Source organism: Rhinichthys klamathensis, unplaced genomic scaffold, assembly GCF_029890125.1.
Source record: "Rhinichthys klamathensis goyatoka isolate OS25496 unplaced genomic scaffold, OSU_Roscu_1.1 h1tg000040l_1, whole genome shotgun sequence".
NCBI classification, from domain to species: domain Eukaryota; kingdom Metazoa; phylum Chordata; class Actinopteri; order Cypriniformes; family Leuciscidae; genus Rhinichthys; species Rhinichthys klamathensis.
In genome coordinates, this window is record NW_026606587.1 from 8,320,491 (window position 1) to 8,340,000 (window position 19,510).

Here is a 19,510-nt window from a genome sequence, read left to right on the forward strand (position 1 = left end):
AAATCAACCGGCCTGTTTTCTTTTCGCCCCTGGGGCGAACACCGTACCCCCGACCGCTTATAAAAGTCATAGCACATCATTCCTCAATAATCCGCACGATTTGACACCTCATTCATGTGTCTGTGACAAAATCTGCGGGAGGAGTAGCACGTCAAACTTTTGGCGGAATAATAAAGAAGAAGAAAATAATAAGTATGAGCAATAACAATAGTGAGTGCCTTGCGTTTGGCAAGCACCCACTAATAATAAGTATGACGGATAACAATAGTGATGCCTTGCCTTTGGCAAGCACCACTAATAAGTATGAGCAATAACAATAGTGAGTGCCTTGCCTTTGGCAAGCACCCACTAATAAGTTGAAATACAATATCAGTAAGTTGGCTTTTTCAAGCCAACTTAATATTTAAGCTATAGGCCTATGAGGTATCCACATCAATCGTTCATCCAACTCCTTTTCCTATTTTTCAGGAACTACAGGATCCACGAACGGTGGGTATACTTTCCGTTACCATTTTTTGGGGATGGGCGGGCCCCGTCCCGGTGGATCTATAATCCACCTACTTTTGGGGGTTGGCTGCGACCCCGGCCTTCGTCTTCAGGCAGGAAAAGCAGATCCGCTAACCTCGGATTATGCACTACGGACGGGGCCAACGCCAAAGAACTTTATAAATAATTGCTTGCTGGGCTGTCAATAAATTAATGCTTTATACATTATTCTATCCCCCGAGTCTTTCTGGTAGAACTAAATCGAGGATCAACATCAGCGTGGCGTTTTCGAGATGCCGAGAGCTCCACGTCCGTGAAAAACTTGACAGAGACGCCACTCTTGTATGTACTTTATTAGACAGGTGAGCAAATGTACATAAAACAAATCAATGTTATATAGCTCAACATGATGAAATGTTATTCTAATGTTGATCTACGTGGTCTCATACAAACAAACTAACACATAGATTAACATGATAACTTTCAACACACTCAAATGCAGTTTAGTGTGATAGCGTAGACCAAGTGAAACAGCGGTGCGTTACCTCACAAGTTTAATTCGTCAAATAAACTGACCTGTGTGAGTATTAAATCAGCACTTGCGGGTAGTTCGGTAGAATGAAATGTCCTTGTTACTTTATATCCGCGGGACTCGCGTGTGACGCTGATATCTGTCTCTCATTAGCAATCGCGACCTGCTTCATATGTCACGTTAAAAACATCAATGTATTCACTCATCCATAAACATTATTAGATCCTTCGGCATGACGACAAGTTCCATAATTCCGCTTTTGTGCGTCATCAACCTACACCTTTGTTATTGTAAGAGGTTAGCAACCCCTAGCGGTAAAAAAAATACATATAGTAGCTTTAACAACTACCTTACTAACTATTATTAAGCAGTAATTGGGAGTTAATTGAGGTAAAAAAAAATTATAGTTAATAGTGAGAATTTGACCCTAATCTAAAGTGTGACCAAAATGCTATAGATTTGTGATGTTGATATCTGTGGAAAAAGTGTCATCATGTTCTGTGAAAAGGGTCCATGGAATTCCAAGAGTTGTATGACCCATCAAAATCTCATACAGTGATATAAATAAAAAAATCCAGAGTGTGAGAGCACAAGTTGTTTTGCCAGGTAAAAACACAAATACATGCAAAATGTCATAGTTAATTGTGTCTGACATAAAAACTACGCTAGTCATATTATCATGAAATTATAAATAACGAATAACAAAAACACAAATTTTCAATTATGTTTTATTTATTTAGTTGTTTGTAAATACAACTGTGGCCATGTTGATTGTAACAAAAGTTGCATTGTGTAATTTTTTAGGCCACTACTGGCACCATAATGACATGTTTCTGACAATTCCCCCCAAACAGACTGGCAATAAGACTAAAAAGACACATCACTGGTTTTCACAGAAATCAACTTATGAATGGCTTATTTATATAATGTATTTAATAACTGGACACATTTCTATAATTGGAATATAATTATGTCAGACACTTGATCATTTATTTAGTTACCCTTGGACCAGTTGCATAAAAACGTATTGGCCTAATTTGAAACTGAAAAGTAAGACTGAATGCCCCTTGATTAACTGCTTGTGGGTCATACTAGATTTTAAGACACTGTCTTAAAATAATGGTAAAGTTTATGCTACTGGCCCCTGGAGAAAGATTGAGAACTCAAGTCTAAAGTTAAATCTCAGTGCGGAACTTGACAGTGGTATTCTTCATCTTCTGTTTGTAGACTTCATCAAACTGTTCATTTTGTGCCACAGTGAAGTGATTTTTCCAGTCTCCAACTTTGCCTTTTGGAAAGAAAATATGTTAGAAAATAAGTTAAAGGATGGAATTCAGAGGGACTAAATTAGATGATTGAGTAGTTTATTAACCTTTCCGCATGAAGGGAGAGATCTTGAAGTCCATGACTGGGACTGTGGAATAGTTGGTCATCTTGTTCTGTTTCATGGTATCAAATTGAACCCCCTTTGTTATGTTCTCTCTCTCTTCTACTGAGGTGGACAAACCCAAGAAGGAACACAAACGTTCAACCTCACGTCCTGTGTCCTGAAAAAGACAGAAAAATATGGTAACACTTTAGAATACTGTTTCTTACTTACTGCATAACTAATAAGGAATTATTGAAGAACTAGGTAATTCTTCATTAACTACTTCTTCACTGCTGTTGACTACTAAGGAAGATGTATTAACTAATCAGTATGTAATAGAATTTTATGATTGTTTTTAGTTACAGTTAGTTAATCAATAATGAATGAATTCTGTCATGCCTCCTGAAGAAGTACTATACTAATTATCTACTAATTAAGGTTCAAGAAAAATAACTAAGTAGTAACTAATGAACAGTCATACAAAACTAACCTCAGATTAGTTTTTATATTTTATATACAGTACTGTGTGTGTCTGTTTTCCTCAGCATATTGAGTAAATTTATGTATTTTAGGCAACAACTGAGGGGAACTGAAAATATAGGGAACTTATTAGTAATTAATAAAGAATTATTAGATAATTCTTCAGGAAATATTTATAACCTGGAACAATATTCTAAAGTGAAAATACAAGGAACCCATTAGTAATTAATAAATAATTATCAAATAATTATCCAGGAATTAGGCTACTTATAACCAAACAGTATTCTAAAGTGAAAATATAGGGAACTTATTAGTAATTAATAAAGAATTAGATAATTCTTCAGGAATTATTTATAACCTGGAACAGTATTCTAAAGTGAAAATATAGGAAACCCATTAGTAATAAATAAAGAATTACCACATACTTCTTACTCAAATAAAACTTACAATAAAAAAAAACACTATTAACGGAATCATCTAACTAACCTTTGTAAAATACACTACAATGACTCGTTTAAACTACATGATATCTTCCTTTATTTCAGATGATATTTTGTTTTAACATGTATACTGCCTAAATTTAAACTCGTTTAACAAACATTTTAAAATCCAAAGTTAAACCCTTAAGTAATTCAAGTAATCAACTGGTCTCGTTTCCAGGTAGTGGAGCTGGATCTCTTGCGGGAGCTGGGCTCGTGTTCGGCGGGGAAACTGCTTTATCTTCAGACTGCTGCCCTGCGTTTCACTCATAGCCGAAATATGCTGTGACTGACTCCATAACCTGCCCATAAACAAACAGTGCACAGCTCTAAGAACATATTTTAACATCTGGTGTAAATAGATCAAGGGATCAGGCGTTTCCATCACGCAAAAAAAAAACAGACTCAGTTGATATAGGCCTACTAACATTGGCTAACTGACATCGCGTCCTTGTATGTTGCCTTGCATAAAATAAAATGATTTACACCACAGTAATGATTTTGTAGATTAAGTTAAACGCACACAAACCTGTATTTCGCAAAAGAAATGCACCAAATGCTCGCCGGCGCTGAGAACTCTCCAGAAGAGGATGCAAATGCCTGTGCTCTTGCATCACCAATTGCATCATAAAATGTGGGCTACCGTGATATTGCCGGAACTTGAATGGTGCAAAATAAGTTTAAAATGTATAAGAACTAAGTATAATAATATGCTTTTTACTTTTTAAGTACTTTAAAAATTAATTACCTTTGTACTTTTACTAAGGTAATTTTGAAAATGGCCTAATTATAATTTTACTGGAGTAATATTTTTATTGGGGTATCTGTACTTTTACTCAAGCACTTGATTTGTGTACTTCATCCACCACTACAATGCTAAAAAAAACTGGATTATTGTAGTGACTACTGTGTATGACTGTTCATAGTTACTTCATAGTTATTTTTCTTGAACCTTAATAAATAGATAATTAATGGTAGTTCTTCAGGAGGTATGACAGAATTCATTAGTTATTGATTTACTAACTGTTACTTAACACAATCATAAAATTCTATTACATACTGATTAGTTAATACATCTTCCTTAGTAGTTAACAGCAGTGAAGAAGTAGTTAACTAGTTCTTCAATAATTCCTTATTAGTTATGCAGTAAGTAAGAAACGTATTCTAAAGTATTTAAAATATTCTAAAGTATTCTAAAGTGTTACCAAAAATATATACCCTAGACACATTTAACATACTGATTTTACGCTTGATAAAAAAAAAAGAACTTACTTCAACCAAATCCTCATAGAACAAGTATAGTAGGTTAGAATATGTCTGTTTTTTCTCCCACCATCCACTGACATGGTCGTACCAAGGACCAAACACATCTAGGAGGAAATGTCTGATGCTAAATAATGTTTCTCGGTGACAGATTTCTTAATGTTTTGTAGTTTATAATATTATATTTATATTTGTTTTATTTATTTATTTTTCCCAGATATTAAAATGGTTCTTTAAGAAGGTTCAAATCGTAACTGACAAAAAAGGGGAAAAAAAGAAAATGATTAGACTTAAACAAGTATTTTCCTTACTCTTTCCTTCCATACATTTCTGTAAGAAGGTGTTCCAGTCTCCTGGTTCAGGCTGTACCATGTTCATTCGATCAAAATGAAAATATGAAACTGCATTGTCTTTTGCATTCCGAGCTACATACACAATCTGGAATGAGTGAACAAAAAATATAACATGAAACAGGACATTAAAATGACTTTTTTTTTTTTTTTTACTGAAGTAACTTTATTTCAAGTTTATTTATATAGAGTGCTGTAACAGGTATACTTTTGCACGAGAAAAAAAATAATAATAATGATGAAGAAATGGTTGTGTCACAGCTAAAATGTAAACCCACCTAAAATGTAAAAAATAATGTTATCAAAACATGAGGTGCCGTTAAAATTTTTGGATTACCAGAAATAATCAGTACCTAATTACTCTAAGTAAAGCAACATTTTAGACACGACAATGTCCTAATATCCCCACCATTTTTGTAGGTTAAATAGTTCCAGTTGTAGTTTTTTTTTTTTAGAAACAGTTTTAATAGCAATGTACCACAAATGCTAAACATTTAATTTCAATAAAACTGCATTTCAATAAGGCAGTTTCTATTAAAGGTCATTAAAACGAGTCTTAAAAATTAGTCTTAAAACACAAATATATATAAATATCATAAAATTATAAATATCATAAAATTAAATAAAATCAAGATAAACATAATTTTACTCAAATAAATCACTTTATAAGATGATCATGAAATGAGTTTCACATCATCATCATCATGAATTATGGCAGATTAATGACATTAACGTTGTCACATTCAGGTATGTTTATTATATTTTTATTGTTTGTCATGTCATAGAGTGAAAAAAAAAAATCCCCTACCTTTGAGTTCTGCTCCCAGAAGGACTTGGGCACAAGCTGTACAGGTAAATGAGTTTTGATGAGACGAGGCGACGTGGTCAGATTATCAGCCAGTTCCGTTCCTAAAAAAAAAAAAGTTAGTGAACAATGTGGTTCTAAATATAATGAGTCCCAGTGTCACTTAGCCAAGACATGATCTCACATCACTACTAAACATCACTGAACTTACTTAAGCTGGACTGTGATGCTATTTTCTTCAGGAAACAAACTTTGTTGCATTATTTTCCTGTTATCTCTGTAAAGCTGCTTTGAAACAATCTGTATTGTAAAAAGCTCTATAATAAATAAATGTGACTTGACTACAAAATAAGAGCTATACTGTATGTGAATACATTAATTGAACAGGTAAAGATTAGAAATTTGTGTAAAAAAAGAAAAGAAAAAAAACATTCTCTTGGTTCTTAATGTAGGCTATTGCAGAGACGGACAACTCTGAAAATGATGAGGTCCAGGGTAATTGATGTGCCAATGGAGATGATGACCTCCCCAGATCCCTTGGGCTGGACGCCCATCTAAGACCGCTTCCCAGCCCGTACGGAAAGCGTCTGTCGTTAGCATCTTGCGACGACAACACACGCCTAGCGTGGGGCCCAAGGTGAAGAACCGGGGCGAGTAACCCTTATTTGCCTTTAGGGTTTGGCCCTTGGATGAAATCCCCTGGCTTTGAGACACAACTGAAATGGTCTCATGTGCAGAAGGGCCATAGGTATTACTGTGGACTCAGCTGCCACAAGACCTAGACTTCTTTGAAAGTGATGAAAAGTAATTTCCTGACCTAGCCTGATATTGCTCAGGGTGCTTAAGATGGTCTCGACATGTGCGGGAGACAGTTGTGCCCGCATGGTGACCGACTGCCATACAACCCCTAAGTAAGTTGTCCTCTGGGCAGGCGAGATAACGCTTTTCTTGGCGCTGAGTCTCAAGCCCAGAGATACAAGATGAGCGAGGACAACATCCTGATGCTGGAGCGCAAGCTCTTGAGACTGGGCCAGGATCAGCCAGTCGTCTATGTAATTCAAAATGCGGATGCCCTGAAGTCGCAGTGGAGCCAGAGCTACATCCATGCATTTTGTGTATGTGCGGGGTGACAAGGCTAGGAAGAATGGAAGAACCCAATATTTTTAAGCTTCGCCCCGGAAAGCGAACCTCAGGAACTTCCCGTGCTGTGGCAAAATTTCTATATGAAAATATGCATTCTTGAGATCGACTGTGACAAACCAATTTTTGTGTTGAATTTGAGACACAATCATCTTGATTGTTAGCATTTTGAACTTGTATGTTCTGAGAGAACGGTTCAGACCGAGAAGATCTAAAATTGGATGCAACCCCCCATCTTTTTTGGGAACCAGAAAGTACAGACTGTAGTAGCCCGACTCTCTCTCTGGGAAGGGAACATGTTCTATGGCCCCTTTGCACAGAAGAGATTGCAGCTCTTGTGACAGCAAATGCACCTGCTCCAGTTTTATGGTAGTGGAGACCACGCCATTGAAACGAGGAGGGCAGTGCGCAAACTGTATTCTATAACCTTTTTCTACTGTCTTTAGGACCCAAGAAGAGATACTTGGCTGCAGTTACCATGCTGCCAACTTCTCTGAAAGGGGTTCTAATTTCAATACTTGTTCTTGTCCTGGGAGATAGTAGGAAGAAACAGAACATTCAACATTTCGCTGTAAACCGTTACCCCCGAAACACAAAAGGGGGCGGGGATGGACCAGTGGTGTCATAAGGGAGTAGAGAAGGAGCTGCTTGATGTATTTTTACGCGCCCTGTCCTGGGGGCCTCAGGATTTTTCTGAGCCTTTGAGCTCGGCGAGCTGGTCCACAGTCTTTACGAGGGGGAGCGTGACTCGCCACACTCTGCTTCTGTGCCTCTCTCCGCTTAGGAGCCGGACCGGGTTCGGGCTGGATGGCCGACAGCCCCTACCCTTAAGTATGGCGGGATAGAAACTTGACTAAAGCCTCCTCATGCCTAAGTAGCAGTGTAGCGTGATCAAAAGCTACACTCCGTTTTGTGTTCTGACAAACCTGTAATGCACTGAAGCAGCAAAGCGTCTTCTTATTAGATCACAAACTAAAATAGTGCATTACCGCCATCTATTGTTTCATTGCATCTTGCGGCTCACTGGCAGTTCACTGAGAAGAGATTGTGTGAAGGTTATGTGAAAGAAAGGCACATAAAGGTGAATAATAGCCTTTTTTTAAATTGATTATCCTGCTTTATTGCACGCTATATCAAATGTCTCCTCCTAATTTTATTACAGTGGCAATCCTATATAGTTTAATCTGTCCCACCACAGTTTTATGATGAAACTGAAAGATCACTAACATGGTGTTTTACATTACTGCATTGGGTAAGCATCTGTCAATTCAATGGAAAACACAATCACAATATAGCTTAGTGCACTTATCACATGACAAAGGCTGTGATCTAATTAAATAAGTTTCAGCGGATGCACACTGTGTTCATGAAAGCAGCGTTTGATCTCCGTACACAATATGCTGCATCACTGCATGTGCTGTGAGTTTAACCTGGGGTTTTGTCTGTCTACTCCTGTGTAACCAATTTAAGTTGCATATATTTTGTTCTTGCATTGATGTGACATTTGTAGCAATTTTGCACTTTGACAGTCAGTTTGAGATATAGGCTTCATTTGAGTATTGTATTTTTGGATTGAATAAAAATGTACTCTTATCATAATTGTATTGTATTGTGTTGTTTTAAACCCCAAACATTTTACTTAAAACATTCTTCATTAACAATTATTTAGTTATTTGTAATATACAGTGTAATAAAAAAAAAAAAAATATATATATATATATATATATATACACTCACCTAAAGGATTATTAGGAACACCATACTAATACTGTGTTTGACCCCCTTTCACCTTCAGAACTGCCTTAATTCTACGTGGCATTGATTCAACAAGGTGCTGAAAGCATTCTTTAGAAATGTTGGCCCATATTGATAGGATAGCATCTTGCAGTTGATGGAGATTTGTGGGATGCACATCCAGAGCACGAAGCTCCCGTTCCACCACATCCCAAAGATGCTCTATTGGGTTGAGATCTGGTGACTGTGGGGGCCATTTTAGTACAGTGAACTCATTGTCATGTTCAAGAAAGCAATTTGAAATGAATCGAGCTTCGGTTATGGCCACATTCACTGTTTTGCATGCCTGGCAGCTTTCGGGTGGAATTTCTGGTCCTTCTCATGAGGGACCAGCTATTTCATTCGGGGCTCCAGGGGAGGATCAGATGTCGACCGCTGCATCGGAGAGAGGGCTGTTACACTCTGGAAATGATGATGCTAAGTTCCCACTGTAATGGTGTGTGTACTCATGCTGAAGGACTGCGTTTCCCCTCCTTCCTTCGTCTCGGGACAGCCAGCAGCCAAACGCCTCAGAGAAAGACAGGCCTTCCCTGCTGCCTGTCCCCCGGTGGAAGCAGGTAGGTGTTACCCCTCTCCCGGCCGCAGCAATGCCTCCGGAGTCCGGCCCTGCCTTCCACCTCGCTGCCCCTCCGTGGGTACGTCGGTGGTCCGGGTCGGCTCGTTGGTAGGTCTCTCGAAGCCTGGCTAGCGCTTCCGAGGCCGTCCCGCTGGCTCATCCGTACCATCCGGCTCGGCTATGCAATTAAGTTTACCCGCCGGCCCCCCAAGTACAGGGGCATCCGCTTCACCCAAGTGCGGAGTGTTGATGCCTCTGTCTTGAGGAAAGAGATCGACGCCCTGCTGGCGAAGGACGCGATCGAGCCGGTCCCTCCAGCCGAGATGAGGTCTGGGTTCTACAGCCCTTACTTCATTGTACCCAAGAAAAGCGGTGGGTTACGGCCGATCCTGGACCTGCGAGTTTTGAATCGGGTCCTACACAAGCTCCCGTTCGGAATGCTCACGCAGAAGCGCATCTTCGAATGCATCCGTCCCCAGGATTGGTTTGCAGCGATCGACCTGAAGGACGCGTACTTCATGCCTCGATTCTTCCTTGACACAGACCGTTTCTTCGGTTTACGTTCGAGGGTCGGGCATATCAGAACAAGGTCCTACCCTTTGGCTTGGCCCTGTCGCCTCGTGTCTTCACGAAAGTCGTGGCGGCGGCCATTGTTCCCATGAGAGAACATGGCGTTCGCATTCTCAACTATCTCGACGACTGGCATATAATATCTCACAAGGTTTCAATACTCTTGGATCGACTACAAAACTACACTGGTGTTCAGGGACAGGCATTAAGCTGGTTTAGGTCGTACTTATCAGACCGTTACCATTTTGTCTGTTTAAATGGGGAAAAATCGAAGATAACGTCAGTAGTGTCACGATGCGGTAGACACGAGGAGGAAGCAGGATCCACATGCAGCACACTTTAGTAGACAGACTGGAAACTAGACAAAGACTCAGGCTAAGAACAGGACTCAGGGAAAGCACGACCAAAATCGACGATAACAACATAAGAACTCACAAGGACTGAACTGAAACACAGGGCTTAAATACAAGGACAAACAAGCTAAACGAGATAACAAGGGGGCGTGGCTAACAAGAAACTCCTGGGAACAATAGACAAGACACATGGCAAACAGGGAATCACATGACATACAAGAACAAGGAACAAGACACAAAACCCAAACCGTGACATAGCCCCCCCCCCCTATGGGCGGCTCCCGACGCCTATCAAAACAAAAAAAATAGTTCAGGTTGGTGGTGACGCGGAGGTGGTCCCGGGGGAGGGATGGAGGGCCAGGCCCGCACAGGGGAACGGGACATAGTCATGGCGGACCTGGGCCATGGAGCGTGGGCAGACCAGGCTGTGCAGGTGACCAGGGTGGAGCAGGCAGTTCAGGTGGCCACGGTGGAGAAGACCCTTCGGGCGGCCAGGGCGGTGAAGACCCTTCGGGCGGCGAGGGCGGTGACGACCTTTCGGGCGGCCAGGGCGGTGACGACCCTTCGGGCGGCCAGGGTGGTGAAGACCCCTCGGGCGGCCATGGCGGTGAGGATCTTTCTGGTGGGCGTGGGCCCCTAAGTTGCCACGGCGAGGACCTACTGCCCCCCCCAAAACATTTCTTGAGGGTAGTTACGGGGTCATAGGCAGGAGCAGTCACCGGCTCAGGAACAGACACCGGCTCAGGCTCAGGAACAGACACCGTCTCAGGCTCAGGAATAGACACCGGCTCAGGCTCAGGAAAAGACACCGGCTCAGGCTCAGGAACAGACACCGGCTCAGGCTCAGGAACAGACACCGGCTCAGGCTCAGGAACAGACACCGGCTCAGGAACAGCAGACACTGGCTCCGGCTCAGGAACAGCAGACACTGGCTCCAGTGTGTGCGCAGCCCACCCACACCACATGGCTGTGGCCATAATGGCCAGTGTTGCGGTCACATATGTGGCGTGAACGGTCTCTGACTGGGAAGACGTGACGTGAACAGTCTCTGGCTGGGCAGACGTGATGTGAACAGTCTCTGGCTGGGCAGACGTGACGTGAACAGTCTCTGGCTGGGCAGACGTGACGTGAACAGTCTCTGGCTGGGCAGACGTGACGTGAACAGTCTCTGGCTGGGCAGACGTGACGTGAACAGTCTCTGGCTGGGCAGACGTGACGTGAACAGTCTCTGGCTGGGCAGACGTGACGTGAGCAGTCTCTGGCTGGGCAGACGTGACGTGAGCAGTCTCTGGATCGGCCGGGACCAAAGGTGAAGAAGGCTCGGGACTGGACGTCGCCAGCGGCGAGGGCTTTGGGGTGGACGGCGCCAGCAGCGAGGGCTCTGGGCTGGATGGTGCCAGCGGCGAGGGCTCTGGGCTGGACGGCGCCAGCGGTGAAGGAAGCTCTGGGCTGGACGGGACCAGCGGCGAAGGAAGCTCTGGGCAGGACGGGACTAGCGGCGAAGGAAGCTCCGGGCTGGGCGGGATCAGCGGTGGAAGCTCTGGGTCGGACGAAACCAGCGGTGAGGGCTCTGGGCTAGACGGAAACAGTGGCGGATGGAGCCCTGGACTGGACATCACCAACCCAGGGTTAAAGAGAGGCCAGAGTGTTGAGTGGTGTCGGGATTCTTCTCGACCACCTCCTCTACTGCGGCCTCCACGGGTCCCGCGAAATTTGACCAACCGGGTCCCCTCAAAGGAATGTCCTCTCTCCCGCTCGGTGGCTGGGGAAGAGACACTGGTGAACATACTGCTGGATCTTGTGTGGTGAGTTCTTCTGTCACGATGCGGTAGAAACGAGGAGGAAGCAGGATCCACATGCAGCACACTTTATTAGACAGACTGGAAACTAGACAAAGACTCAGGCTAAGAACAGGACTCAGGGAAAGCACGACCAACATCGACGATAACAACATAAGAACTCACAAGGACTGAACTGAAACACAGGGCTTAAATACAAGGACAAACAAGCTAAACGAGATAACAAGGGGGCGTGGCTAACAAGAAACTCCTGGGAACAATAGACAAGACACATGGCAAACAGGGAATCACATGACATACAAGAACAAGGAACAAGACACAAAACCCAAACCGTGACAAGTAGACTATGGAGTGCCGCAAGGATCGGTGTTAGGCCCTCTGCTATTCTCAATATATATGCTGCCACTTGGTAATATTATAAGAAAACATGGAATTAATTTCCACTGTTATGCTGATGACACTCAATTATATATTTCATCACGACCAGATGAAAACACTAACTCATCTAAATTGACAGAGTGTCTTAAAGATATAAAATGCTGGATGACGTGTAATTTCCTGCTATTAAATTCAGATAAAATGGAGGTATTACTTATTGGTCCAAAAAACTACCCACAAAACCTCTTACAATACAACTTTAATTTAGAAGGATGTCCTGTTACTTTATCCACTACAGTAAAAGACCTTGGTTTTATACTAGACCGCAACTTGTCTTTCGAAAATCATATTTCATATGTTACAAGAACAGCCTTTTTCCACCTTAGAAACATTGCTAAGCTACGTAACATGCTATCTGTTTCTGAGGCAGAAAAGTTAGTTCATGCATTCATGACCTCGAGACTAGATTACTGTAATGCTTTATTAGCTGGTTGTCCTGCATCCTCAACAAACAAGCTATAGTTAGTGCAAAATGCAGCTGCTAGAGTTCTTACTAGGTCAAGAAAATATGATCATATAACACCAATTTTATCATCTCTACACTGGTTACCTATTAAGTTCCGTATCAATTACAAAGTATTACTACTGACCTATAAAGCCCTAAATGGTCTAGCACCTGTGTATTTAATGGACCTTCTATCACCCTACAATCCATCGCGTTCTTTAAGATCACTAAATTCGAGGCTTCTGGTCATTCCTAGGATATCTAAGTCCACTAAAGGAGGGAGGGCGTTCTCACATTTAGCTCCTAAACTCTGGAATAGCCTTCTTGATATTGTTCGAGGCTCAGACTCGCTGTCCCAGTTTAACCCCCTGGGGTCGGCTATCGCGCCGGCGCGATTGTCTCTCTTTTTTTCTTATCAGTGCAAAAGAGACTCAAATAACTCTGTCGATTTTTGTGGTACAGGTAAGTGTTATACATCATTCAAAACTGTTAAATGTCTACTTTTATTTGTGTACACTAATAATAAAAACAAAATGTTGTGTTTTTCATAAAATAAAGAAAATAAACATGATGCGCGTTCTGTCGTCTCTCTCAATGTGAAGTTCATTCTGAAACGCGACAGAAAATGATCCTTAACTCAGCAAATACTTGCCACCCACACGTGAGAGTTATGTCTTTTCAAAGCTTTAAGTCTCCATTTTTAAATGATGTAAATCATACCAAAAACAAATATTCTCTGTTTAAGTAATCCGTATGAAAGTAACATGTACAGTTTCTTCAGCCCCAGCTCATTGACTCTAATGTGACCACGCTCACACGCGCGCGAGCTGTTCATATGCAAATGATCCACGTGAAGGAACACAAACGCCCTCATCACCTCTAAACAAAGAATCAGCGACTTCAGCCCTGCTCTGCTTTTCATCGAGTTTGGAAGTGTTTGGTCTGTGCACCTTGGATTTACCTCAGAAGAATTAGAAGAACACAATTTGATTATGAGAACGATTTTTAAGGTAAGACACATAATAAGCGTCTTATGGTTGTATATACTTTACATTGTAGCTACTAGTTAAACTGGTGCCAGACTAAAATGTTATAAAAATGAGATTGGAGTGAATATACATGTACACACAAGAATGTTTTTATCTTCGATAATTAAACACAGCATGATAAAGTAGGCTTATTCTTCAATGGTGAATATTATAATGTTTAGACCCGTGTTTACTGTTAAATACTGTGTTTGTGGATATCTGCTCAAACGTAGATATGTATAATGTAACAATAATGTTTCATAGTTTGGAGCGGCTCGATCGCTTCAGTAAATGTCCTCTGCACGCGCTGAGTTTGAGTCACTCGCTCTGTGGGTTTGAAAAACAAAACACGCCAAACATTAGGCTTCATGTTTTTCTCCAATCTCATTTCATAACGAATGGAAACGTTTGAAGTAACATATGATAATCCATATATTTGTGTCTAGTGTAGTGTTACTGAAGTGTTCCTTTTTAACGATATATAGGCTGCCTGCTATCTATCTGTTATTATTTTATGCAGCCCTATACATAGGCTATACAATGCACAGCAAACTTGGTGTTTTTATATATATTTAATAATAATTTTAACCAGAAAAATCTAAAATGTATTCCAAAAATCGTGCAGCCCTATAGTTTCTCTTGATATCAGCATGTTCACATGTGTTTATTTTTTTTAATTTTTTTTACAGGGACGAGAAGCCCCACTGATGAGTCCTGCTGACTTCAACATTCACAGGAGACTCTGTACATGAACATGGTTAAGTGAAAAATCAAACACCTTGGAAATGACAGGTATGTACTATGTTTCAGGAATGGCACAAAGTTGTGTGACTGTTCAAGCATCTGTCTTTAGATTTGTCCTTTGTTGTGTATCTTTGGATTATGTTGTGTTGTAAATAAATCCAAACAATCTAAAAGCCATTCTTTTTTAAAATCTCATTCTTTGTGCAAGGCTCCTCATAATGATAGGGCCTGATAGCACCTAATAGGGCCATAAGGGGAGGGTCTTTGTCTTTCTCAGGTGTCAAACCCATCAATATTAATGGTTGGTTAACGCCTCCCCGCATAAAGCTTTCTTACAGAAAACACGTCATACAAATTTTAAAAGACTTTATTGACTTATCTGAATGCGTAATCAGGATGATTTTCGCATAGTTTTGAAGCAAATATTCTAGGCTATGTGATACAATTTTCAAAAGTCTTGTGAAGAAATTATTAGTATGGGTTTCATGACCTTATTTCAGTGACAATGTTTTTTAGTTTTTTCACAAACCACGCATAAACGTCATTATCTCAAAACTAAAAACTTTTACATACATGCTGCTGACATATTACTGTAGCAGAGTTTCTGCTGAATACAGTGTAATCAGACTCTAGCCATGAAAATGTCACAGGTATCAGAAAAACGCATAAATGTCAGAGCATGTCAGAACACCTCCAGGGCCCAGAAAACACCTCAGCCCCAGAGGGTTAAAACTAGATTAAAGACGCATCACTTTAGCCAAGCATTCATAATGCTTACCTTTTATACCACTGTTAAATCAGATCGAATGCATTAATATTATGAACAGCAACTATGCTAATTATTTCCCATCCGCTTTTCTGCTGTTATCTCGGGACGCTAGTCCCGAGGTAAATAGCATTCGTCAGCTCCAGTTTGTATCCAGCCTCTCACGGAGACTTCAGATGCCCCAACACCTGCGATGAGATGACTAAACGCCTGTGAAGAGACGACTCGGCGCCTGTGAAGAGACGACTCAACGCCTGTGAAGAGACGACTCGACGCCTGTGAAGAGACGACTCGACGCCGGCGATATGTTATGCCCTAAATTAGTACATGATTAACTAACTGTATCTTTCTATGTACATTTCTGAAATGCACTTTCTGTAAAGCTGCTTTGAAACAATATGTATTGTGAAAAGCGCTATACAAATACATTTTAATTGAATTGAATTGGATAATAGCTCACTCGCGAGATCTGTTGTGCGAACCACCTCCGCCGTTTGGGGCTTCAGGTCAACTGGAACGGTCAGACTGCGCGTCTCACCGAGGAGCACGTCCAGTCAGTGCTCAACTGCCTCAAGTCTTTTCAGGGCAGGTCAGCGGTCCCACTGAAACAGTTTCAGAGGCTCCTGGGGCATATGACAGCCGCAGCCACAGTAACGCCGCTCGGCCTGCTGCATATGAGATGGCTTCAGCGCTGGCTTCATGATCAAGTCCCGAGATGGGCGTGGCAGAGCGGCACGTTCCGGGTCAACATTACCCCGCACTGTCGCCAAACCTTCAGTCCTTGGTCGGACCCTGCTTCTCTACGGGCCAGAGTGCCCTTGGTCCAGGTGTCCAGGCATGCTGTGGTTTTGCCTCTGCCAACGGATGGGGGGCCACGTACAACGGCCATGCAGTTTCAGGTCTGTGGACGGGGCCTGAGCTGCATTGGCACATCAACTGCCTAGAGTTGCAAGCAGTACGCTTGGCCTTGTGCCGCCTCAAGGAGCTGCTTCTGCACAAGCATGTACTGGTCTGTACGGACAGCACTGCGACCGTTGCGTACATCAACCATCAAGGTGGTCTACGCTCCCGTCGTATGTCGCGACTCGCCCGCCATCTCCACCTATGGAGTCAGAAGCATCTGAGGTCGCTTCGGTCCATTCACATCACTGGTGTGCTCAACCGTGGAGCCGACGAACTCTCACGGCAGCCGCCCCTTCCAGGAGAATGGCGACTCCATCCCCAGGCGGTTCAGCTGATATGGGGAATCTCTGGAGCCGCTCAGATAGATCTGTTTGCCTCTCCGGACACGACCCATTGCCAGTTGTTGTATTCCCTGACCGGAGGGTCCCTCGGCACGGATGCACTGGCGCACAGCTGGCCCCAGGGCCTTCGCAAATATGCGTTTCCCCCAGTGAGCCTTCTCGCACAGACACTGTGCTAAGTCAGGGAGGACGAGGAGCAGGTCTTGCTAGTTGAGCCGTACTGGCCCAACCGGACCTGGTTCCCAGAACTTATGCTCCTCGCGACAGCACCTCCTTGGCCCATTCCTCTGAGGAAGGACCTGCTTTCTCAGAGACGGGGCACTCTATGGCACCCGCGTCCAGACCTCTGGAGACTCCATGTCTGGTCCCTGGACGGGACGCGGAGGTTCTAGGTGGCCTACCACAGGCTGCGGTAGACACCATCACTTCCGCTAGAGCCCCCTCTACGAGGCGCCTCTATGCGTTGAAGTGGAACCTGTTCGTTGATTGGTGTTCTTCCCGCCGGGAAGACCCCCGAACTTGCCCGATCAGAGTCGTGCTTTCCTTCCTGCAAGATGGGTTGAAGCGAAGGCTGTCTCCCTCCACCCTCAAAGTGTATGTTGCCGGAATAGCCGCTCATCACAATGCAGTAGAAGGTAAGTCATTAGGAAAGCACGACCTGGTCATCAGATTCCTTAGGGTGCTAGGAGGCTAAATCCGCCTCGTAATCCGCACCCCGTACCCTCTTGGGACTTAACTCTAGTGCTCAGAGCACTCCAGAGGCCCCCTTCTGAGCCCTTACCGACGGTTGAGTTAAATATCCTGTCTATGAAGACAGCTCTCCTGTTGGGTTTGGCTTCTTTTAAGAGGGTAGAGGATCTGCAGGCATTTTCGGTCGACGAATCGTGCCTGGAGTTCGGACCGGGTCTTTCTCACGTTGTTCTGAGACCCCGGTTCGGATATGTGCCCAAGGTTCCTACCACTCCGTTTGTAGATCAGGTAGTGAACCTGCAAGCGCTGCCCCCGGAGGAGGCAGACCCAGCCCTAGCTTTCCTCTGTCCCGTCCACGCTCTGCATTGTTACGTGGACAGAACGCAAAGCTTCAGGACCTCAGATCAGCTCTTCGTCTGTTACGGAGGCCAGCAGAAGGGGAAGGCTGTCTCCAAGCAGAGGTTAGCCCACTGGTTAGTGGATGCTATTGTCCGGGCTTATGAGTCCCAGGACGTGCCTTGCCCACCTTTGGGTTGACGGTACACTCCACTAGGAGTGTCGCCTCCTCCTGGGCGCTGGCGCAGGGCGCCTCGCTGACAGACATCTGTAGAGCTGCGGGCTGGGCGACACCTAACACGTTCGCTAGATTCTATAGCCTCCGTGTTGAACCTGTTTCCTCCCGTGTACTCGCTACGGCCAGTATTGCGAGGAACTAGGTCATGTCGGCTTGCTACGCCATTCCCGCCCCCATGGGCCGGATACGTGCGTCTTTTTGCTCCGTTGGTTCCCCAACAAAGGTTAACCTTGTGAGTTCCTCCATCACCCCTCCGGCACCAGGCGAGGCGGATCGCCCGGCGCCAGGTCTATTACCTCTTGTAGGAGTTGTTATTAGACTGGGTGGCCTTAACATTTGTCCCTTACGGTGACCCATTTCATCCACGTTCCAGCTACCCTCCGGGTTAGCACCGTGTCTTCCCCTCGACAGACCCGTTCTGTCATCCCTGCTGAGTACGCTCCCACCCCTTGGGCTGGGACTACCTCAGAGACTGCCATATGTTTCACTACCCCACGGGTTAGTACATATGTGTATTTCAGTGCCTCCCTTCGAGCGGGCAGGGGCTCCGCAGCGTTCCCTCCTACAGGTTGGGCACGCTTCCCCAGTGTTATCCAAATCCACTGAGCGGGTCTTGCGGAACAGCAGTGTGATTCTTCCTAGCTAGCTCCCGCCGTAAAGAAAACTAAGAAACTGCTTTGGTGGGAAGCTAAGCTGGGCGCTGGAAGGGGCCAGCACCATGGCGTGTTATTAGGGATCCCAATTCATTGGAAACTCCTCCGACGAGACGTAGGAGTTCCCGAACGAAAGGGAACGTCTCGGTTACGTATGGTAACCCTCGTTCCCTGAGGAGGGAACGGAGACGTCTCGTCCCATCGCCATGCTTGCTGTACCTTCGCGGAGGACTGGACACCGTTCGGCTCCTCACCGTAAAGCATATGTGTGTGCGCTCGCTTTCGCTTTATACCCGCACTGGCAAGTGGGGCGCGGAATGCAAGTCCTGCATGCCAATATTCATTGGCTCGTTTTAATTCACTCGAAGGCAATTGGTCTCCCTAGCGTGATCCCAATTCGTTGGAAACTCCTCCGACGAGACGTCTCTGTTCCCTCCTCAGGGAACGAGGGTTACCATACGTAACCGAGACAATTTCTGTCATGCATTTGGCAAAGGTTCTTCTGACTATGTATTTTAACAAACAAACTTTACCAACCAATTGGGTGCCACCTTGAAATCGGCTTTGAAAAAATTGGCTTTGAGCGTGCACATCATACTAAGCTTTAATTAGGTGATGACTGGAAACTAGCGACCTCTCCTGTTTGGAGTTAGTTATAATATCCTAGTCTGTAATCAGTCTTTCCATGGCTTTTCAACCCCTGGTTTCACAGAGAAGGCTTCAGCCTAGTCCCAGACTAAAATGCATGTTTTTGCTGTTTTAAATGAAAGCAACTTGCACTGACACTTTAAGGCATGTTTATAAAAGCTACTTAAATGCTCTAATTGAACTAAGGCCTAATCCTGGCTTAATCTAAGCCCTGTCTGTGAAACCAGTCCCAAATGTTTTAAAATTGATAATCATAGTATAAAATAAAATAAAATATGTATAAGTAGAAAACAGAATACATGCA

General features: G+C 43.6%; 1 protein-coding gene across 1 annotated transcript in view; it reads right to left on the reverse strand.

The window, feature by feature from the left end:
• Positions 1–2,068: 2,068 nt before the first annotated feature.
• Positions 2,069–19,510, reverse strand: part of LOC130082010 (cytosolic sulfotransferase 3-like) — a 21,561-nt gene continuing 4,119 nt past the window's right edge. Inside the window, exons 3-7 of the mRNA XM_056246748.1 lie at positions 5,768–5,868; positions 4,921–5,047; positions 4,619–4,716; positions 2,391–2,565; positions 2,069–2,306 (exon numbers count right to left, since the gene is read on the reverse strand). Of these exons, the coding sequence (XP_056102723.1) occupies positions 2,194–2,306; positions 2,391–2,565; positions 4,619–4,716; positions 4,921–5,047; positions 5,768–5,868 (614 nt within the window). The 3' untranslated portion in view covers positions 2,069–2,193. The remainder of the gene's footprint in view (positions 2,307–2,390; positions 2,566–4,618; positions 4,717–4,920; positions 5,048–5,767; positions 5,869–19,510) is intronic.